This window comes from Electrona antarctica (assembly GCF_951216825.1).
Source record: "Electrona antarctica genome assembly, contig: SUPER_22_unloc_1, whole genome shotgun sequence".
NCBI lineage: Eukaryota > Metazoa > Chordata > Actinopteri > Myctophiformes > Myctophidae > Electrona > Electrona antarctica.
In genome coordinates, this window is record NW_027638776.1 from 369,618 (window position 1) to 393,032 (window position 23,415).

The 23,415-nt window shown below is 44.1% G+C and overlaps 1 protein-coding gene across 2 annotated transcripts in view; it reads right to left on the reverse strand.

Moving 5' to 3' along the window:
* Positions 1–3,094: 3,094 nt before the first annotated feature.
* The window catches only part of LOC306916016 (serine/threonine-protein kinase tousled-like 2), a 32,428-nt gene continuing 12,107 nt past the window's right edge, over positions 3,095–23,415 (reverse strand). For both annotated transcript variants that reach the window (XM_079530591.1, XM_079530592.1), the window contains 15 exons: positions 22,625–22,711; positions 22,205–22,297; positions 21,805–21,915; positions 20,131–20,267; positions 18,174–18,341; positions 17,673–17,739; positions 16,573–16,670; positions 10,990–11,071; positions 10,788–10,879; positions 8,998–9,087; positions 7,578–7,747; positions 6,774–6,912; positions 6,290–6,401; positions 5,241–5,348; positions 3,095–5,012 (listed from right to left, as the gene is read on the reverse strand). In XM_079530591.1, coding sequence (XP_079386717.1) covers positions 4,821–5,012; positions 5,241–5,348; positions 6,290–6,401; positions 6,774–6,912; positions 7,578–7,747; positions 8,998–9,087; positions 10,788–10,879; positions 10,990–11,071; positions 16,573–16,670; positions 17,673–17,739; positions 18,174–18,341; positions 20,131–20,267; positions 21,805–21,915; positions 22,205–22,297; positions 22,625–22,711 — 1,746 coding nt within the window. In that variant the 3' untranslated portion in view covers positions 3,095–4,820. The remainder of the gene's footprint in view (positions 5,013–5,240; positions 5,349–6,289; positions 6,402–6,773; positions 6,913–7,577; positions 7,748–8,997; positions 9,088–10,787; positions 10,880–10,989; positions 11,072–16,572; positions 16,671–17,672; positions 17,740–18,173; positions 18,342–20,130; positions 20,268–21,804; positions 21,916–22,204; positions 22,298–22,624; positions 22,712–23,415) is intronic.

Sequence of the window (23,415 nt, forward strand, 5' to 3'; positions counted from 1 at the left end):
GGTTCTCAAAGTGGGCTCCAGTCTCCAGGGTTCCAAAAAGGACCCTTATACCGCGGTTCTGTGGCTCTGGTGTGCAAATGGAACCAAATGGGGTCCACTTGGTTCCATTTGCACAAAGAGTTATGGGTGTCCTTGATATTAACCCATTCTGGGCAGGAACCCCTTTTGGTGTTTTAAACATTGTTATAATTTAGCTATTGAAAAATAGCAGACCTACAAGCTCATAGCGCGCCACCGAGTGGCACGCTACGAGCTTGTAGGTCTGCTATTTTTGAAAAATCGAAGAACGACTGACATAGAAACATAGCTTTTTCAGAAAACTGTCAGGATGTAGAAGACATTTTTAGATTCTGATCTCAGGTCAAAATGGGTTTCAACAAACCGACGTCTACTGCTTTTCACTGCGAACCCAATCCCGATACCGTCCCAATAGCAAGGACCATACATCCTGTACGTCTTTGCATTGGTTCTGCAATGCACTTATTTATTTTTTAAGCACCGTTAAAAATGTTTAATTGATTTTGGGCAATTGTTTACACCCAGTTGTAGCCCCTAAATGTAATCTTAGATCAGTGGTGCCTGAGAACGCACGGCCAGAATGCCCCGGGAATGGAGACAGCCGGAGGCTGGGTTGCCAGGGCTTGGGGGGGGGAAACCTCCTTTCTCAGCTTTCGGAAGGGAGGGTTTGAATTTGAGCATGCAGGACGAGCTGGAAAGCCAGATGAGACAATAATCTGATCATCGACAAGCTCTTTGAACATGAGCTGATGAATGACAACATAAGGCGTGCTTATCGGGGACTTAATGGATGGCCTCAAGGTTGGACAGTAACCACATTTTCAAGGTTTTAAAGAAAAGAAAATGCCATAACTTCATTTTATATTATCAATAAAATCCTAGTGTTTGTGCCAATTATTTGGGCGGCCAACTTGCAAAACACGCTTATATCTGTGACTTAACGGATGGCCTGTGTGTTTTTTTATTTTTAAAAGGTTGGAAAGTTTCAACCTTAACAGGTCTACTGCATAACCCGTGCATAACCTAGATAGTCTTATTACCTTTGGAGCATAACGCTGCCTAGATGGTCTTATTACCTTTGGAGCATAACGCTGCCTAGATGGTCTTATTACCTTTGGAGCATAACGCCAACGTCTAGATGGTCTTATTACCTTTGGAGCATAACGCCCTGCCTAGATGGTCTTATTACCTTTGGAGCATAACGCTGCCTAGATGGTCTTATTACCTTTGGAGCATAACGCTGCCTAGATGGTCTTATTACCTTTGGAGCATAACGCTGCCTAGATGGTCTTATTACCTTTGGAGCATAACGCTGTCTAGATGGTCTTATTACCTTTGGAGCATAACGCCCTAGATGGTCTTATTACCTTTGGAGCATAACGCCCTAGATCGTCTCATTACCTTTGGAGCATAACGCCCTAGATCGTCTCATTACCTTTGGAGCATAACGCTGCCTAGATGGTCTTATTACCTTTGGAGCATAACGCTGCCTAGATGGTCTTATTACCTTTGGAGCATAACGCCAACGTCTAGATGGTCTTATTACCTTTGGAGCATAACGCCAACGTCTAGATGGTCTTATTACCTTTGGAGCATAACGCCCTAGATCGTCTCATTACCTTTGGAGCATAACGCCTAGATCGTCTTATTACCTTTGGAGCATAACGCCCTAGATCGTCTCATTACCTTTGGAGCATAACGCCCTAGATCGTCTCATTACCTTTGGAGCATAACGCTGCCTAGATGGTCTTATTACCTTTGGAGCATAACGCCAACGTCTAGATGGTCTTATTACCTTTGGAGCATAACGCCAACGTCTAGATCGTCTTATTACCTTTGGAGCATAACGCTGCCTAGATGGTCTTATTACCTTTGGAGCATAACGCTGCCTAGATGGTCTTATTACCTTTGGAGCATAACGCTGCCTAGATGGTCTTATTACCTTTGGAGCATAACGCTGCCTAGATGGTCTTATTACCTTTGGAGCATAACGCTGCCTAGATGGTCTCATTACCTTTGGAGCATAACGCCAACGTCTAGATCGTCTTATTACCTTTGGAGCATAACGCCCTAGATCGTCTCATTACCTTTGGAGCATAACGCCCTAGATCGTCTCATTACCTTTGGAGCATAACGCTGCCTAGATGGTCTTATTACCTTTGGAGCATAACGCCAACGTCTAGATGGTCTTATTACCTTTGGAGCATAACGCCAACGTCTAGATGGTCTTATTACCTTTGGAGCATAACGCCCTAGATCGTCTCATTACCTTTGGAGCATAACGCCTAGATCGTCTTATTACCTTTGGAGCATAACGCCCTAGATCGTCTCATTACCTTTGGAGCATAACGCCCTAGATCGTCTCATTACCTTTGGAGCAAAACGCCAACGTTTTTGCAGCTTTGATCCACGAAGATCCGGCGGAAAATAGTCCGATAGTTTGTTGATGAAGAGAAAAACATGCCGTCATTGCGATAGACATAAGGTTGGTGAGGGGTGCGTTAAGACGACCGGATTAAGGTTGGTGAGGGGTGCTTTAAGGGTTGGGAGAGGGTTAAGGTTAGGTTTAGGTGTGCTGCCCCGTGGGAGGTTAGGGTGAGGGTTTGAGATAGGTTGTAGGACTAATGACTGGTCTAACCAATGACTAGTCTAAACTAAGTACTGCACCCGTTTAATTCGCCGTTTTTTCTCTATTTTTAATTATTAAAAAAACGGCGAATTAAACACATTAAACAAATAGCGGGTTTAGCGTATTAAGCAGGGCGGAACGTTGGATTAAATAATGTAAGGCTGTCTAATTTGTTGTGAAGAGTGAAGCCCCCCTGAAGCTCCAACTCTGACCAGCTCTTCCAGCAGAAGAGGCACGACGTGCCGAGCGAGAAAAACACAAGCTCCAAAGACGACCAAAGCCTGCAAAGACAGAGCTGGAAAAATGAGAGCCCTGGTCCAAAGCCACGGCACAGGCAGTCTAGGCCCGGGAGTGAAGTCATTCCCACCCATTTATGGATCAGGGCCCCATTTGAAAATACCGAAAAGTGTTGTTTATTTTTGAATGATAAATCGATTACGTTCCAGCTTGGATCAATGGAACCAACGGTATTATTCTTTATTTTCACAATTATCACAATGAAAAAATGTTATTAAAAAAAAAAAATGATTAGCCCGTGCTCTGGGGAGGGAAGCCGGGAGGGTGACTTGTCACCGCACGTACGTTACGTACCCCCAGGCAGGTGAGTCAGTAGGCGACAACTGCAGTGACAACACACATAGGTGTGTGGGGAGGAATCAATTGGCATAACAGAAAAAAAAGGGATAAAAAGCAACCTGAAACAGAAAAAGGCAATTAGATAGATTGAAAGCCGTTTTGGCCGGAAACTCAAGTCAGGAAGTGAAAATCCCCTATTAAACGGCTGCTTTAATCCACCCAGAACGTACTTTTTGTAAGCGAGGATCATATCGTTTTGAAAAATGAGGCGCAAATCTAGCTTGATTTGACCCGAAAAGAACAATCTGAGATATTAAGAGTTCAAAAAGCTGCGTCCCCATAGACAGCATTTAACCCATTTTGGGGGCGGGAACCCCTTTTGGTGTTAGCATTATGTTGTGCTTTAGCTATTGGAAAAATAGCAGATCTACAAGCTCATAGCGCGCCACCGAGTGGCGCGCTACGAGCTTGTAGGTCTGCTATTTTTGAAAAATCAAAGAACCACTGACATAGAAACATAGCTTTTTCAGAAAACTGTCAGGATGTAGAAGACATTTTTAGAATCTGATCTCAGGTCAAAATGGGTTAAAGCCAGCGACATTTCCATTTCCATTGTTTTTTTGTCTTTGTTTTTTTTAACCGAACCGCTACCGGAGTGTTATGGCCGCATACAGGACCAACTGTAATCAATTGATATTAAAATAGGCGCGAAAAGGCGATCTCGGCGCCGAGCGCCATTAGAAAACAGGCGTGAAAAGGCGATCCAGGCGCCGAATGAGTTAATCTACAACGTAAAATCCTTTAGAGGATTTAAACTCTTTAAACTCAGAGTGTACCAACACGCGTCCGTGTGTACGGGTTCCATGTGTACGCTGGGAGTTACAGACCCGTTGAGTGTCCCCCAAGACTCCCCCTTTGACCTGTGGGTTGAGGGGGGGACGCGACGTTGACAACCAGTGTGTTAAAGCGTCCGTACATTGGCACGAGCACACAGCCGGTCTGCCGGGCCGGGTGGGCAAAATGTCTGGGTTGTACCGAGCCCACTGGCAGAGCTTTGCAGGAGGAGTAGGGGGGGCGGGGGGTGGTGTGCATCTCCCTTCTCCCACACAACAGCCAACAGAGCTGTGTGTGTGTGTGGAGGGGAGGGGGGGGGGCATATTGGACAGAAATTGGGCCGCGTCCCCACTTCCTCCACGGGTCTTACCAATTATACGTTAAATTTAGTGTAGCGTAGAGTGGTTCTCAAACTTCTTCATTTCGAGGACCATAACTCGGTGTGCAAATGGAAGCATTTGTACACTCTCAGTTACACAACCGTACGTACAGGGCCATTTGGAACCCACTCAAGGACACTTTTTAAGACCCACGGGTGTAGCAGAGTGTTTCCAGTGAGCCGACAAGCACAACAACAGCACCCTGACTCCGTTGGACCAGAATGGAACCGAGCCTTAAAATCAGTATCGTCGGTAACTCCTGTGAAGGAAGTAAGGAAGAGGACCAGAGTTCTTTCCAAAATGGCTGCTGTGCACATTAGAGCCTATTCAGTCAGCGCAGGACGCCCCGCCCCGCCCCGCCCCGCCCCGCCCCGCGGCTTTCTTCAGTTGGAGTTGGAGGCACTTCTGTTGTAGGAGGAGGACAGGGAGGTGGAGGGCGCGGGCGGTGCGGGCGCCGTCCCCCCGGGCCCACCCCCCTGGGCCCGGCGCGGCGGCATGAGGAACGGGTCGCTGGACAGCTGCAGCACGTCCACGCGGTCCTCCTTGCGGTACGCCAGGCACCGACGGATGAACGCCTGGGGGGGAGAGAGAGAGAGAGAGAGAGAGAGAGAGAGAGAGAGAGAGAGAGAGTACGTTTAACAGCGGGCGATACTTTCGCTAAAATCCCACAACGTCCGCCCAAACAAATAATAGCCTCTACAGCGTAGGTCTTGCCCAGGGTGAGCGAAAATAGGCCAGGCTTCACCTGGCCCAACGGTTTGAGAACCACTGTTCCAGCGTTAAGGGGAGGATTGCAGACGTACCTTGGCTTCCGTGGTGACCACAGGTTTTGGGGGAAACTGCACCTCTGTGGCTTTCAGGATGGTGTTCTCCTGCAGGATGTCCTGCTGGGACTGGTTGTGGCCGAACGGCTGCACACAGAGAGAGAGAGAGAGAGAAACGGATCAGGTTCAGTGGTTTTCAACACACAGAGAGAGAGAGAGAGAGAAACAGATCAGGTTCAGTGGTTTTCAACACACAGAGAGAGAGAAACAGATCAGGTTCAGTGGTTTTCAACCCAGAGAGAGAGAGAGAAACAGATCAGGTTCAGTGGTTTTCAACACAGAGAGAGAGAAACAGATCAGGTTCAGTGGTTTTCAACAGAGAGAGAGAAACAGATCAGGTTCAGTGGTTTTCAACAGAGAGAGAGAGAGAAACAGATCAGGTTCAGTGGTTTTCAACAGAGAGAGAGAGAGAAACAGATCAGGTTCAGTGGTTTTCAACAGAGAGAGAGAGAGAGAGACAGATCAGGTTCAGTGGTTTTCAACAGAGAGAGAGAGAGAAACAGATCAGGTTCAGTGGTTTTCAACAGAGAGAGATAGAGAAACAGATCAGGTTCAGTGGTTTTCAACAGAGAGAGAGAGAAACAGATCAGGTTCAGTGGTTTTCAACAGAGAGAGAGAGAGAGAAACAGATCAGGTTCAGTGGTTTTCAACACAGAGAGAGAGAGAGAAACAGATCAGGTTCAGTGGTTTTCAACCCCTGTTCCTATCAAGGTCCGTTATTTATTCGAGCCACGGACCACCACTTGGTGAGATTTAGCCTGACCCAAGACTTTTACCATAGGAGAGATAACAGGCGAACATTGACCAAAATAACAATTCTTCTACATGCTCCAATTGTATAGACTAATAAATGAAAACAAAAAAAATCAAGTTTGATTTGAACTGAATTGATTCAAGCACATAAAAGCATGATCCAAAATGTGCATCTCTGACATTATTTTTCAAGGCCTTGCTTGCTCTACTGCACAGTCCAGCGAGGAAGGCAAGGTGTGTGTGTGCGCGCGCGTGCGTGCGTGTGTGGTTAGTACCTTGCGTCCGTACAGGCTCTGGTAGAAGATGACCCCCACCGACCACACATCCACCTTGCTGGAGATCTTCGGGGGCTCCTTGCCCACCACAAAGCACTCTGGAGGCAGGTACCTGGAAAGAGTTTGAGAAATGAGATTTTGTGAGGACACATAGTGTGTGTGCGTGCGTGCGTGCATTACCAGTATGTCCCCGCTCCCTGGGAGGTGAGCTCCATGCCGTCCACAGGGTGGTAACTGTGTGTGTGTGTGTGTGTGTATTACCAGTATGTCCCCGCTCCCTGGGAGGTGTGTGTGTGTATTACCAGTATGTCCCCGCTCCCTGGGAGGTGAGCTCCATGCCGTCCACAGGGTGGTAGTGTGTGGTGGTAGTGTGTGGTGGTGTGTGTGTATTACCAGTATGTCCCCGCTCCCTGGGAGGTGAGCTCCATGCCGTCCACAGGGTGGTAGTGTGTGGTGGTAGTGTGTGGTGGTGTGTGTGTATTACCAGTATGTCCCCGCTCCCTGGGAGGTGAGCTCCATGCCGTCCACAGGGTGGTAGCTGTCGTCGTCCATGATCTTGGAAAGGCCAAAGTCGGTGATCTTTATCTCGCCGCACGCCGTGCCGTTCACCAGCAGAATGTTGCCTAGTGGCGACACAGTGGGGAGCAGACAGTCTTTTGTTGGTTCACTCACTGTGTTTTGTTATGGCTGTCCTCTTAACTCGGTTAGCTCATAACATTAGCTTCTGTTGCCACTCGCTCCACGTTGCAATGAGTATGGGTTTTTATGCCGTTCAGGACTATCATTGTATTGTGATGTTATTTCTATATGATATTGTATTACTCGACGACACTGAAAGAGTTTAATTACTCAGTGTAATTTCGAGAATAAATAAAACTTGAATGAATGAATGAATGAATGAATGAATGAATGAATGAATGAATGACTGACTGCCTAAATCAGCCATCACCCACACTACAGTAGAATTGTGGCGTTTAGTTATTACCATTCTAAACTTGCTGTTCGACACACAGCCGACCAGTGAAGAAATTGCAGATTTAGGCTTTAAAACGCTTTTATGAAATATCCGAGACCATTACAAGTTGGAATATGGAAGTAATCTAATTCTCTTTGATCTAATAAAAATTACTGAAATCAGTCACGGCAACTGAGAACTCGAATCCATGCAGTCATACCGAGTACATTTTGTAATGCTACTACGAATACGATTACATCAGTGTCTGTGTGTGTGTGCATGCGTGCGTGCGTGCGTGCGTGCGTGCGACAGTCAGACGAGCGGAACACTGACCAGGCTTCAGGTCGTAGTGGATGATGGGCGGTTTGATGTGGTTGAGATATCGGAGCGCGTTGACGATCTGCATGACGATGGAGCGCCCCTCCTTCTCCGACATCAGCTTGTTCTGCTTCAGGTAGAAGTCCAGGTCGTTGCCTTCGCAGAACTCCAGCACCGTGCAGAACCTGCACGCACGCACGCACACACACACACACACACACACACACACACACACACACACACACACACACACACACACACACACACACACACACACACACACACACACACACACACACACACACACACACACACACACACACACACACACACACACACACACACACACACACACACACACACACACGTCTGGTCAGGTGGAAACCTCGGATGGCTAAAACGGTTGTACTTTTCAGGATTCAAATTAGCCCATGAACCCCTTTTGGTGTTAGCATTATGTTATGCTTTAGCTATTGAAAAATAGCAGATCTACAAGCTCATAGCGCGCCAGAGCTTGTAGGTCTGCTATTTTTGAAAAATCGAAGAACGACTGACATAGAAACAGCTTTTTCAGAAAACTGTCAGGATGTAGAAGACATTTTTAGAATCTGATCTCAGGTCAAAATGGGCAGATTAAAAAAAAAAAAAAAGGTCTCTACATCAGTAGTTCTGAAACCTTGTCATGTATTTGGTCGTCGCCTCCATCGCAAAATATTTTGTTCCAGGGACCCCCAGAAGCAAAGATTTGACTTAAAAGCGTTCGCTGTGAAAGAATATATATATATATTCAAAGATTTGCGACACATTTTCACGATAAAAATACAATAAAATTAGCAGATAAAACAAGCTCGTAGTGCGGCACTCTGTGCCATGCTATGAGCTTGTATATCGGCTATTTTTCAATAGCTAAAATATAAAATAATGGTAAAACGTTGTTAAAAGCTAAAGTGGCATAGACATGTTCCACGTCTTAATGGGTTAAAAAAATGGCAAAAGTAGTTTCAAGCTTGCTACTTTTGATGAGATAAGAGGTTTGGGCCCGACAACAATATAATAAACCAGACGTCCCCAAACGTTTTCAGCTGATATCAATTTAATTTACTGTCTCCCCGAGACCCAAACGTACAAAAATACATTGTGTTCCAGTTATTGCCCATTAAGCAATAAGCTGGGGGGAAAAAAAAGATCTCTTGAGTTTTTACTTTTAGTTTGCTCAGAGGCTCCCAGCTCTAAACTAAAAAGCCTGCTGAACACACCTGCTGTTGATTAGCTGCCATCTAATCCAACTTTTTAACTAAATTAACTCCAACCCCACAGTTTTTGAAAAACGTTTTGGAATCTTGAAATAATAATACTTTTTAAAAAAGGGAACAATTTGGTTCAATTTGTACTCTCAGAGCTAAATTAACACTGTGTATTTTCGGTGAACACTTACGAGTCCGTGTCGAGTGAGAAGTAGTCGTAGAGTTTGACTATCCTAGGATGATCCAGCTCTTTGTGGATTCTGTACTCCCTGCACGCATGTCTGCAAGCAAAAGACAAGAAATAAACAATTGTTTTTTTTTAAAGAAGATCACAAGCACATATCAAGTGGATATTATCAACCACATCAATCCCTATTCTGGGATGGAAAGTCTATGAAAACAGAAAATCTAATCTATGAAAATCTACAAGCTCACATCACGTTCGCAACATGAGATTTGGTGTAGCGGGGGAAAAATGTCTGGATGTTGCAGGAGAAGATTGTGTATCACCTCAGTTAAAGTGTGCACACACATCAAACAGTTCATCTGGGACAGTGTCTTGCTCAAGGGCACTTGGCCAGTAGCCTAGAGCAGGGGTTCTCAACCTTTTTGGCCGGGGACCCCCGAAAATGCTTTGGCAACGTCTCGGGACCCCCGCCCCGCCACCCTCCTGACCCCCAATATAAATTGACTGCTACAATAACCTTAATAATAGAGACAATACACCATAAATAAATACTGAAACCATAATCATTAGGGAAGGTTTATGCATGTACTATGTGTACTATATGTAAACTCTTCATTTCCACATTACAGCCATTCAGTTGGTAAAAAAAAAAAACCCACGGGTTGAGAACCCCTGGCCTAGAGGGAGGGGAACAAGGTGTAAGCCACACATTTTAGACCAAAAAGAAAATACTTATTATTTTTGGCAAACGAAACCATCGTTCTACACGAGTATAAATGAAGGTATAGAAATGCAAATCATACAATGTGCATTCGCTGTATCACGATATCTCCGAAACGGCATATCGTGGAGACATTGTATCGTCTCGACGATATTCATCACCATATCGCCCACCCCTAGTCCACGGACAATATCAACATATTACAAATGATAGTGTCTGCAGAGACTATAGCAAGAGCAGCACAGGATGCACGGAGTTAACAGCATACAAGGCACAATCTAATGGCCTCCTTCCAGGCAACTGAAGGACTTGCACCAAGAGCCCATTGTGAGAAGAGCTCTCTAGTTCAACGTTTCGCAAACAGTGGGTCAGGAGTCAGGACCCTTTTGTGGGCCGTGGACCGATTTTATTTTTGTAAAATATCCCCTTTTTTCGTGTCCTATAAAAAAAAAGTTTTACACAAAAAGTCACAACTTAAAAAAACTAAAACAATCCCAACATTTTTCAAAAGTATTTCATAAAAATCAGAAAATCTAATAATTTCCATAAATAATAAAAAAACACTTTTAAGAAGTAGTGAAAATAGCACGAGTGCAAAGCGAGAATCAATGAAGTATATCACTTTCCCACGTAAAGCCTATAAAGCAACCGTCCGTGTCATATGACAAAAAGGATATGTATTAACCCATTCAGGCCTGACGTCGAAATTTAAAAAAAAATTCTAAATCATGACAATTTTCGGAAAGATTTGAGGCACATTTTAACGATTTTTCAAAAATAGCAGACCTACAAGTTCATAGCGCGCCACTCGGTGGCGCGCTATGAGCTTGTAGATCTGCTATTTTTCAATAGCTAAATTATAACATAATGTTTAAAACACAAAGGGGTTCCCACCCAAAATGGGTTAATGGTTAATGTGGTTAAACGCTAACGTGACATGGATGTGTTCCAGGTCTCAATGGATTAATGGTCCTAAATACCCCCGGGCGTTGGGGGTGTTGACAACTGAAAAGGGAAGTCTCTCCAATTGAAAATACAGAAGCGGTTTGACGGTTCAAAGTGTCCGGACTCACTTGTGGTAGTTCTCCTTCTTCTCGTCCCTCCAGTTCTTGTTGAGCTGATGGATCTTCACAGCCACGTACCTCTGCTCTGTCAGATCAAAGGCCTGAAGAGAGTTCAATTTTTAGTTTTTTAACGGGATTACTTTTTGTAATATTACCTCAATTTCGACCCACAGGTTGAGAACCACTGATTTAGAAAAAAGCATATATACACCTTATAGACTTCACTGAAGCCACCTTTTCCCAGGAGATGCAACAGCAGATATCTCTCATTCAGCGTCTGGTGGTCTTTGAACCTGCAGAACAAAGACACACTTCAATCAGCTTGGATTGGAACCGACCGACGCTTCATTTACGCTCCATCTTATGATCGTAATGACACCCAATGCAAAAGCAGGTTTGTAAGAGAGGGGAGGAGTGTAAAGTACTACCGTACTGTGAGTTGTCTTCACTGTAATGCACTGCAGAAAACAGGTTTATAAGCCTGTTGGGCACTGGCCTACTTGGAACGATGCAAGTTGGAGATTTTGTAGCCCATTTTTTCACCCAGTGTCAATTATCTAATGTAATCCTGGGCTCTACACTCCCTCTGCCAACCCAGTGAGAGCAACGGACTGACCTCGTCATACTTACTTCTACGCATGAGGAGTCCAAGCCGCTTCTTTTCACCTGACAGGGGGGAGTTTCCCCGGCCGGACGTAGCGCGTGGAAGGAACACAACGTTATTCCGACCAGTTCCTTTCCCCTCCATCAGGTGCCCCGGCTGGCCAGGGGTTAGGCAGTATAGAGACCAAGGCCCTCATTTATCAATTGAGTGTAAAATCTGCCCCAAATTCGAGTGTAGGTTTCGTAGTACACCCACGTCGTCACGGCATTTAAAACAGCTGATCCTTCCTTAATTTCGTTCCGACGTTAATAAATGTGACGGCTGAAATCTATCTGGCACGCCCTATGAAATCAAGCCTCGCCCTCGTTTTTGCGACATGAACAGCTGCGACGCGTTTTGAGCTTGTAGATCGGCTATTTTTGCTATATTCGAATTGAAATGTTGAATAATGTTTTACTATTTTTGAATTGGAATCCTGAAAATTAACATTTTTATGTAATTTCAAATTCCTTTTAATTATACTTGTGTTGAGCAATGAGCTACTAATTTAGACTGAATTAAAGTGGGTCATGTTTGCATGTTGTGGAATTGTAAACAGCTGAAACCAATATTATATCAGTTAGTACAGTGGGAAGAGGGGGGTATCATGCACCCCCCGGAAATATACTTCTAATCAGTGTTTTCTTATTGGAAAAAATGTGCTGAAAATGATGAGCTATGATAAAAAGTTGTCAAAATGTCCCACCTACCTCAAAACCCCCTTTTTGGTATATGGCTCTGGCGAAATTGTGTAAAGGCAAATATTAATTCACTAAAATTACATAAATAGACATGGAAGTCTGAAATTTGTCATGGAGTATCCTGACACATAGGGGTAAGTAGATGAATAGGATTTGGGGGGTTGCTACCATTATAGTTTAAATATGACCTACATTATCCCCAGAAAAACTAAAAAAGATGCTGTCCGCTTGACTAATAATAACAAAGATGGTTATTTTCCAACACATTATGGTGAACATCACTGCCTCACTTGTATATAGAAAACCTCCCATATCCCTAAGCTTCAATTTGAGCCCGAGATAACCTTTCTATCTTGAAAATTACTCTTTCTGTAGCCAAAACTCTGAATTATACCTCAAATCGGTGAAAATTGTATATTCAGTCAGTATCAGCTATACATTTGGAATACATTAATGAATGACTGAGTTTGAACTGACTCCACATCATGGAATATTTCTTACTTGAATAAGCTATGTTAAAAAGTTCTACAAGTTCTACAATTTCTATGCAAATGAGTGCTTCCATTATCAAAATAATCGATTTTCACTATATCTCAGACAATACTGCACTTAAATGAACAAATAAAGTGTCTAGACCTATGTTTTGAGGGTCGAGGATCTCAGTGAAACTATTCTTAAAGTGACCACATGTGCCCGCGGCATGCTGGTGTGAAAATCAGTGCCGATGAAATCAATTCCTCTATCTCGTCGGCTTCTTGTCCATGCTTTCCAGTGTCAAGGAGATCAAGCAGTGAGGTTGGACTGCACCACAGGACACACTGGATTCAAAAACGATTTGGTTTTCAACCATCCCTGTCCTTCATCATAGGGTTTTGGTTTTTCCACCATAGCTTCATCAGCTCGCTTGTATAAGGCAACGGTGGCTCTATTCAGAGCAGAGTAGCATGTACAGTGGTGAGCACTCCAAAGTGTCACAAGGCGAGCCAGGTCAACTTTGTCATCTGCCCCCAACACTCTTTCACTGAAGACTCACAATTTAAATAGCATATATTCTGAGCCTAGCCAAGCCATATGGCCCATAGGGCAGGAGCCTAACAAGTACACTCCCTGGCATGACTAGTATGTCGCAAGGACTTACCCCAATCCAACCCTTTGGTATTCCCCGGCTGGGGATCGAACCCCTGACCATCCAGTCTCAGGGCGGACGCTCTAACTACAAGGCCACTGAGCTGTTGATGATATCCAGAGCTTCTTACGGGTGTGTAACTCTAGAGTGTAGAAAATGGAACCAAATTGACCTGTAAGTAAGCCTTGTGTAGCCATGAGGCCCATAGGGCAGAAGCCTATCTCCTGTTTCTGTAGTATGAGGCAGCTTGATGTACAAGTACACCCCCCGGACATGACACTAGTATGTAGCAGGGATATGTCCGACTTACCGACTGAGTCTTTGGTATGACCCTGCCGGGGATCGAACCCCGAATTCCCAGTCTCAGGGCGAACGCTCTGACTACAAGGCCACTGAGCTGTTGATATCTTACTGGTGTGCAATTCTGAACGTACAAAATGGAACCAAATGGACCCGTAAGGGTTATGGGGGACTGGGGGTCCTTGAAATGTGCCTTGTGCTACACTATAGACCGATTCAGAAACGGGTCGCAGGCAACGTATTTCTCTCCAAAGTTGAACGTTGCCACCACTGTTGAAGCAGCCATACACTACAGGTTCATCCTGATGTTCTGGGCATCTTTGTAAAGTTAGTGTTATTAAAAAGCAGGTAAAAGAGTAACGTTTGAGCACTCTATTGGTCACTCTATCCATTCAATGTAGTAGAAGAGCCGACTGTTTACACCGCAGATATGTCGTCTCCGTACACAGGACATACGTTGCCTGTGACCTTGAGACCCGTTTCTGAATCGGTCTATATGGAACAGATCCTTAATTAGTATAGTTGCAGCAATGCATCTGTCTGCTGTATGGACAGAGTTGCGAGTCTTCAGTATGGTAAATGGTGCATTTATATAGCGCCTTTATCCAAGGCGCTTTACATAGATTGTGCATTACATTCACCCATTCAAACACATTCACACCGATGGCGGCGGAAACCATGCAAGGCACCAACCAGCACATCAGGAGCAATTAGGGGTTCAGTGTCTTGCTCAAGGACACTTCGACACTAACTCTGGGGGAGCCCGGGTTTGAACTGGCAACCTTACGGTTACCATCCGGCCACTCTACCCCTGAGCCACTGCTGCCCCAGTGGACTTCACCCGTGCCAAGTTTCTGCGGACAATGGTGGGGGCAAATGACAAACTCACTTCTTAAATCTAAAGTTGACCTGGCTCGTCTTCCTCCATGCTACTCTGCTCTGAAGAGAACTACCGTGTTGCCTTATACAAGCGAGCTGATGAAGCAATTGTGGAAAAACCAAAACCTTATGAAGGGCAGGGATGGTTGAAAATCGAAGGGTTTTTGAATCCAGTGTGGTCCTGCGATCCAGTCCTACCAACCTTTGATCTCCTTGACTCCTTGTCATTGGAGACCATGGACAAGAAGACAAAGAAGACTCTGACGAGTTCTAACACGATGACTAATTAATGTGACTGTGCATTTTGTTCTTTATGGTGCAGGCTAGTGTATAGGGTGGTCACTGTTGCTTACATTTTTGCCTTTGAGTGTGTATATGATGGAATACTGTTACAGGATTGTGTGACTGTTTGTATTTTGTACTGCATATTGCAGGCCATTCTATAGTGTGTATACTGCCGCCTACTATTGTTCATACTGAGGATGTTTTTTGTGTGTGATGTTATGCTACAGTATATATATTCTAAATTATAAAGCTACCATAAAAACACAGCACCTGTCTAGATACCTTATTTGTAAAGTTATATGCAATATTGGTATCTCTTACTTGGTATAAATGTGACTTTATTGTAATGGCAGCACTGATTTGTACACCAGCATGCCACGGGCACATGTGGTCACTTTAAGAATAGTTTAACTGAGATCCTTGACCATCAAAACATAGGTCTAGACAACGTATTTGTTCATTTAAGTGCAATATTGGCTGAGATATAGTAAACATTGATTGTTTTGATAATGGTGACACTCATTTGCATAAAAATGGTAGATTGGACACTTTGCCAACTTTTTAACATAGCTTATTCAAGTAAGAAATATTCCATAATGTGGAGTCAGTTCAAACTCAGTTATTCATTCATTCATTCCAAATGTTTAGCTGATACTGACTGAATATACAATTTTCACCGATTTGAGGTATAGTTCAGAGTTTTGGCTACAGAAAGAGTAATTTTCAAGATAGAAAGGTTATCTTGGGCTTAAATTGAAGCTTAGGGATATGGGAAGTTTTCTATATACAAGTGAGGCAGTGATTGTCACCATAATGTGTTGGAAAATAACCATCTTTGTTATTATTAGTCAAGCGGACAGCATCTTTTTTAGTTTTTCTGGGGATAATGTAGGTCATATTTAAAACTATAATGGTAGCAACCCCCCAAATCCTATTCTTATACTTACCCCTATGTGTCAGGATACTCCATGACAAATTTCAGACTTCCATGTCTATTTATGTATTTTTAGTGAATTAATATTTGCCTTTACACAATTTCGCCTGAGCCATATACCAAAAAGGGGGTTTTGAGGTAGGTGGGACATTTTGACAACTTTTTATCATAGCTCATCATTTTCAGCACATTTTTTCCAATAAGAAAACACTGATTAGAAGTATATTTCCGGGGGGTGCATGATACCCCCCTCTTCCCACTAGACTAAGTATCCTGACATTAACCTGAGGGCCACATTAAGTGAAGGTGGGGGCCGCATGTGGCCCCCGGGCCGCCAGTTGCCCACCCCTGAGTTAGACAGTATAGGGAAGTGGCCCAAGTTATTTCCAAAATGGCGTGCATGCATAATGCATACAGCCCATTGACCTCCCCCTGAATTAACCCATTTAGGCCTGACGTTGAAATTAAAAAAAAACATCTTCTAAAGTCTGACAGTTTTCTGAAATACCTCGTTTCTGTATCAGTGGAGTGGTGCTCAATATTTCATGTCAAGGACCCCAAAAATGATATGTACAGTAATTGGCCACCGACCCCCATCTGAAAATATGGGGGTTGTTCCAGGAACCCCTCAGAAGCAAAGATTTGAGTTAAAAACGTTCACTCTGAAAGAATATATATATTCAAAGATTTGTGCCACATTTTCACGATTTAAAAAAAAAATAGCAGACCTACAAGCTCGTAGCTATGAGCTTGTAGATCTGCTATTTTTAAATAGCTAAAGTATAACGTAATGCTTAAAACACCAAAAGGGGTTCCCGCCCCAAAATGGGATAAAGGTGATAAGACATACTGGGAGCTGTCCTCACTGTGATAAATAAAGGTAAGATAAGATAAAGGTAAGATAAGATAAAGGTGATAAGACGTACGAGGAGCTGTCCTCACTGTGGATCCTCTTCAGCTCTCTGATGTGCAGGTTCCTCACTCTCTCCAGACGCTCCAACTCTGCCTGGATCTCTGCCTCCTCCTGGTGGACAAACACGGCACAACACACCACGAGTGTTACTCCCACTACCCCCTTTTTTCCCCACTGATGAAGACTATGTCAAAACTTAAAACAAAAACTAAGCTATGATGACTGAAACTATTACTCAACATTAGTGAAAAAAGAAAATCAACTAGGTGCTCAATGGAGGTGCAGAAAAAGTTTAAGAAGTCGGCTGAAGAGAAGGGCATCAAAGACTCCTTTGTGAGTCGAAACATGTTGGCGTTTTAACATTATTAATAAAGTACCTTGATTTTATATCCACCCTCTCCTCATTTTTATGCTTCTTTTGAGTGTTCGGATCGCCGCCTTTTCTTCAGTATTACTAAATATTTTTGAGCCTTTCGTCAACAAAATGAAAACTAGACTAAAATGTTAGGGAGGAGAACTGGTGGAGAACCACTAAAAGTTAGAGTTATTCTATAGAGCGTCGCAGTCCCGCCCCCTTTCATGATGACGCCAATGCATTTTTCCCATAGACATTTCAAAAAGTATTTATTTAATCCATTCTGCACCACCGAGTGGCACGCTATGAGCTTGTAGGTCTGCTATTTTTGAAAAATCGTGAAAATGCGGCACAAATCTTTGAATATAATATTCTTTCAGAGCGAACGTTTTTTTTTCGGGTTTCTTTTCCGGGTCTCTCGAGGGGGCGGGACTGCGACGCTCCATACATGGCCATGCGCAGGCAGGTGTCACAATGTTGTTTTCAGCACCGCCGGATTACTTTCAGACGACTAAAAACACGACAGAAACCTAATTGGAATTTAATTCAAAAGACCATGATGACTAAAAATCACAATCTGCCGTCAAAATAGCAGCTCTACAATACAAGCTCACAAAGCGTTGCATCAGAGCAGCTGTGGACACTACTACCTTTTTCAGGTGACCCAGCTGTGGACACTACTACCTTTTTCAGGTGACCCAGCTGTGGACACTACTACCTTTTTCAGGTGACCCAGTCAGAGCAGCTGTGGACGCTACCTTTTTCAGGTGACCCAGTCGCAGCTTGAAGATCTCCTCCTGCTCGTGATATTCTGCCAACGATAACCTGTGTGGCACGACAGACAACACACCATGACTTTAAACCATTTAAACCTGAGGCCAGTTTTCTGAAAAACCTATGTTTCTACGTCAGTGGTGCTCAACCTTTTTCATGTCAAGGACCCCCAGAATTTTTTTTTTTCCCATATTATGTTTTTAATTATTACTAACATTTTCAAAAAACATTGCCAAGAAAGCTAAATTTTTCATGAATTAAAAAAACAAACGTTTTTTTCCCCAGTAATTTCATGAAGAAATCAACAAAACAAAACTAAGAAATTCCCTAAATTAGAAAACAAATGTTTAAGAAGTACAGAAAATAGCCGATCTACAAGCTGTAGATCCCACGGCAGTGGTTCCGTTTGGGGAACCACTGCCCTGGAGTTCCGTTCCAGGGCAGTGGTTCCGTTTGGGGAACCACTGCCCTAGTAGAGTACGTACGCCTCGTTCTCCTGGCCGTTGCTCTTGCTCTTGCGCTTGTTGTTCTGCTCGAGGCTGGGCGGAGGCATGGAGGAGTTGGACTGCAGCGCCGACGGAGGCTTCCTCTTGCCCAGAAGCTTCCTCTGCCTCTCCATGTCCTCCCGCTGGGAGTTGATCCTCTCCTGCTGCCTGCAACGCACAAGCAAAAAGAAGTAGAAAACACCCCAAAAAGGGTCAATAGAGGGTATGCGCATGCATAAAGTGAATGGTAGATCGAGTGGCAAAGTGAATTTAACCCATTTAGGCCTGACGTCGAAATAAAAAGCAGACCTACAAGCTCGGTGGCGCGCTATGAGCTTGTATATCTGCTATTTCTCAATAGCTAAAGTATAAAATAATGCTTAGTTAAAACACCAAAAGGGGTTCCCGTCCAGAATAGGTTAACGTTGTTTAAAGTAATTTAATGCAATCAAATAGGACTTGTCCATGTCAAGGGGGGAGCCCGAAATCATATGTATTTGTCTGCCGATACTTTTCAGGATTCCAATTCAAAAAGAGCTAAAACAAATTTATTCAGGATTTCAATTCAAATATAGCAGATATATAGCGTTTTGAGCTTGTAGATGTGCTATTTTTGATTTCAGTATATGCAATGTGACCCTCTGGAGGGAGTATGGAACTATAGTGTCCCTCTGGAGGGAGTATGGAACTATAGTGGCCCTCTGGAGGGAGTATGGAACTATAGTGGCCCTCTGGAGGGAGTATGGAACTATAGTGGCCCTCTGGAGGGAGTATGGAACTATAGTGGCCCTCTGGAGTGAGTATGGAACTATAGTGGCCCTCTGGAGGGAGTATGGAACTATAGTGGCCCTCTGGAGAGAGTATGGAACTATAGTGGCCCTCTCCATCTTCAAAGTTGCCCACCCCTGCCTTATGAGACAACGTCACGTGACACCAGTATGCGCACACAGGCCGGCACCAATAATAAATACCTGACCGCTCATAGATGTAATGGAAAAGTGGTCAGTGCACTCACGACTCACGTGGAAAAATACATCCCCTCAAACTCTCAGATGCAGTGTTTTCCTCCCAGTGTGGAGGAAAGGAGGCTATAGGACGTGAAATGTGATCGCTCCCTCTCGAATAAACAAATGCTCCTTGGTTTTTGTTGTGTGTAAACAATAATTGCGATTCCCAAAGCAGTTTGTTTGTCCCCCCCAAGCATCCAGTCTCCGCCATTTACAGCGGTGGGAGCGCTCCCTGACGATCACGGCAGCAGAACCGTTGTGATGCCCGGCATGATTTCAATCAGCTGTAGCCCCTCGAGCCTAATTTGTGCTCCCTCGCCCCCGCAGAGAACTCAATGTTTGTACACAAATAATTGGTCTAAAAATGGGGCTGGTGTTGACGTGCAGGAACCAGTGTCCAATGAGGTCGGCGTCTAGTCCGTCTACCTATTTATGTTTAGGTGCTGTGCTGTTAGCAGCCATAATACTACTGATTAGGCACAGCCCGTCGTGTGTGAATGCCAGTGTTGATTGCGTCGACTAAAACTAAGACGAAAAATTTTCGCCGACTACCTTTTTTCACTGAGGAAAACTAAATGGAAACTAAATGAAAACTAAGCTATGATGACTAAGACTAAGACTAAATATACTGACAATTTCGTCAACAGATAAAAACTAGACTAAAATGTTAGGAAAGGACTAGTGGACAAGAGATCCAGTATCCAGTAAGTCATTTTACAATTAGTTGCATGCTGAAAATAGACGATCTACAAGCTCTACAAGTGAAAAAAAAACAGTCATTACGATGGCATCAAGGCACGGCAAAATACATTTTGTTTGGCTAAATCGTATGATACTTCGACTAAAACTACACTAAACGACTACTAAAACTCAACTAAAGGACCAAAAACAACACTGGTGAATGCCGATCATCATCATGCACAACAGGTGTGTGTGTAGTCAGCACTGACTTGATGAGGTTCTGGAAGGCGTGTCCGTCCGTCCACTGCTCGTTGAAGGAGGCTCCGTGACGCACGGTGGTGAAGTGACCCAGACGCAGGCGGTCCTGCATGCTCTTGTCCCTGCACGTCATCTTCTCCTGCTTACACTGCGCACACGCACGCACACACGCGTACACGCACACACACACGCGTACACACACGCATGCGCACGCGCACGCACGCACACGCACAATACATTACATTACAACAAGGGTATACTATTTTACATCAGTATCTTTCAGTTTAGTTACTAGAGTTCACCTTACAAAAGGAAAACAACACAACAAAAGGAAAAACATTGGAAATGTAAAAGCCCACAGACCTAGTAGGACTTGTGAGATCTTTATTTGATGTATTGGTGAAATGAGTATAAATATACATGTATGTTTTTTTAAATGGTTTCAAATTGTTTTTAATTGGTGCACTAAAATGTCTGAACAGTTTATATTTACATCAATATGCCTGGGTCCCCACCCACTCACTCAGGGGTGACGTGTCACACCTGTAGTGATGGGAGGGGCACCAAAATGTGGTGTTCTGATTGGTTAATGGGGGCACTCCCTGAGTATAAAAGTACAAACTTTTGTGTATGTTCACATGACCTGATGAAGATCAAATAGATCGAAACGTTGTCAGAATTTTCAATAAAGAACGTCTTTCTTATACCCATGGTGTGCGGGCTCCATCCAATATCTACTGAAGTTTCTTTAGCCCAGCACCCAGCCTGTTGATGTGCGTATTCTACGTCCGCTCTATTACAACAAGGGTTCCCAAAGTTTGACACCCTGTATGTTGGTTTGTTTACTGTCGAGTGAGAAAACAATGTTCACTACATTCACTCCCTAGAAATTAGAAAGAAGAAAAAAAGGGCGGGGTAGAACACTTTTTTGTTGTTTTTCTTCTTTCTAATTATGTGTTCGGCCCAAAGAATTGTGTTTATTGTCATGATTTGTCAGCCTCCGAGTTGGCTTTGTCCGAGGCTTACAGGTCTTTAAATAAATACTTTCCGAGAGTATGTATGGGAAATTCTCTTCCAGGCCGCCCGTCGTCATGAAAGGGGGCGGGACTGTGACGCTCTATAGAGGGTATGCACGTGACATCATCGTACCTGGAAGTTATGCGGGAACGCCCACTGAGTGGCAAAAAACTACTTTCTGGCCTTGACAGCCCATTCATCCACACAGAAAAGTCCTGTCTGATTGGATTAAACAATGTTAAACTCACCAACATTGCAGCTGTACGAAAAGCTTGAGTTATCCTCTTTCTATCTGCAAAGTTTTTGTTTCATAAAAATCCACCATAGAAACGTTATGAGCTACTTTTCTGTCAAGAAATGCCCTGCATTTGATTATTTTTCTAAGTGTCAGAGTTTGGAAGTGCTTGTTTTCAATAACACAACATTTTGCTGCCTTCTGCATTATGTGACATTTAGAAACAGGTGGTACGCAGGACGGTTGAGTGATTTCCAACGAGCGCTTCCAAACTCCAACACTGCTCAATGTTTTGCCACTCAGTCTAGATGAGGGGGGCGTGTCCTGATGGGAAAATCATGCATGTGCATACTCTCTATTCTAATCAATCATGTGCTTTCTGTCTCTCCGTTGCTTCAGTTTTGAGCGTGCACGCACACGCACGCACACACACCTTCTCAACGAGGAGTGTCTTGCTCATGGTGACACATTTGTTGAGTCTCTCCTTGTGTCGTTCCAACAACTTCTGCTGTTCATCGATCTGACGCCTCAGGTCACAGTTGGCCTGTGAACACACACACACTAATCATTTATTTATGTCCATATAAGAGATACAATACACGGACACAAATATTTACAAGGTGCTGTACAGAGTGCAATCAGCAAATCCCAGACAAATACCCACACACCCTTCAGGGGTACAAGTAACAGCGTCTTCGCCATATTTGGCGGCTACCGATAGTGGAAGAGATTGCACAGAGTCTCTCACTCTCACTCACACTCACACTCACACTCACACTCACACACAGTTTGTGAAACGGTGATGTTCTAGCCAACCATGCTAGCTGCCTTACCCTCAGCAGGTCATCGATCCTGCCCTCCTTCTTCTCCAGGTCAGAGTTCTTGCTGGTCTCCAGAGCACTCAGCTTCTCCAGGGTCAACTCCGACTGGTCGGTGGGAGGGACAGACAGACAGACAGACAGGTCAGTATCGAGCAGTAGTTCCCAAACTTTTTCATGTCAAGGACCCCCAAATCGACATGTATTTGCCCTGCAGACTCCCCATTTGAAAACATATGCCAGGGACCCGCATCTCCTAAGAGAAGATTTTTCACTGACTCTAGCAGTGATTCTCAACCATTTTAATGTCAAGGACCCCCCTAGTGTGACATGCATTAGGGTTGGGTTAGGGTTAACTCAGAGAGCGTACAAATGGAACCAAATGGACCCATTTGGTTCCATTTGTACGCTCTCGGAGTTACAGACCGTCTTTACCTGGGAGGCTTTGTGATTGTAGCAATAGGAGGCCTCCATCTTAACTGTACTGGCCGAGGACAAGTCTGGAGGACTGTTCTGCTGAACCTGAAAGACAGACAGACAGACAGACAGACAGACAGACAGACAGACAGACAGACAGACAGACAGATCAACAATTTAAAGGTGGTCTGCTTCCCCGTCTCTGTAATTGGCCTGTTGTCTAAACCGACAACTACTGTATAACCTATTTAGGCCTGACCTCAACATTTAAAAAACAATCTTCTAAATCCTCCAGTTTTCTGAATTAAATATTTTCACGGTTTTTCAAAAATAGCAGACCTACAAGCTACGAGCTTGTAGATCTGCTATTTTTCAATAGCTACATTATAACATAATGTTTAAAACACCAAAAGGGGTTCCCGCCCAAAATGGGATAAATGGACTTGCAGTGATAAATCTCAATCGAATCCGATTTTGTTGACCATTCATTCAAACCATTGCTCCCATTTTCTATAATCTTCTGTTTCTGTAGTGCATCCCCTGGACATGACGCTTGTATGTCAGAGGGACTTCTCCCCCAATCCAACCCATGATGTTTCTGTGGTGCTTCCCCTGGGCATGACGCTTGTATGTCAGAGGGACTTCTCCCCCAATCCAACCCATGATGTTTCTGTGGTGCTTCCCCTGGGCATGACGCTGGTATGTCAGAGGGACTTCTCCCCCAATCCAACCCATGATGTTTCTGTGGTGCTTCCCCTGGGCATGACGCGTGTATGTCAGAGGGACTTCTCCCCCAATCCAACCCATGA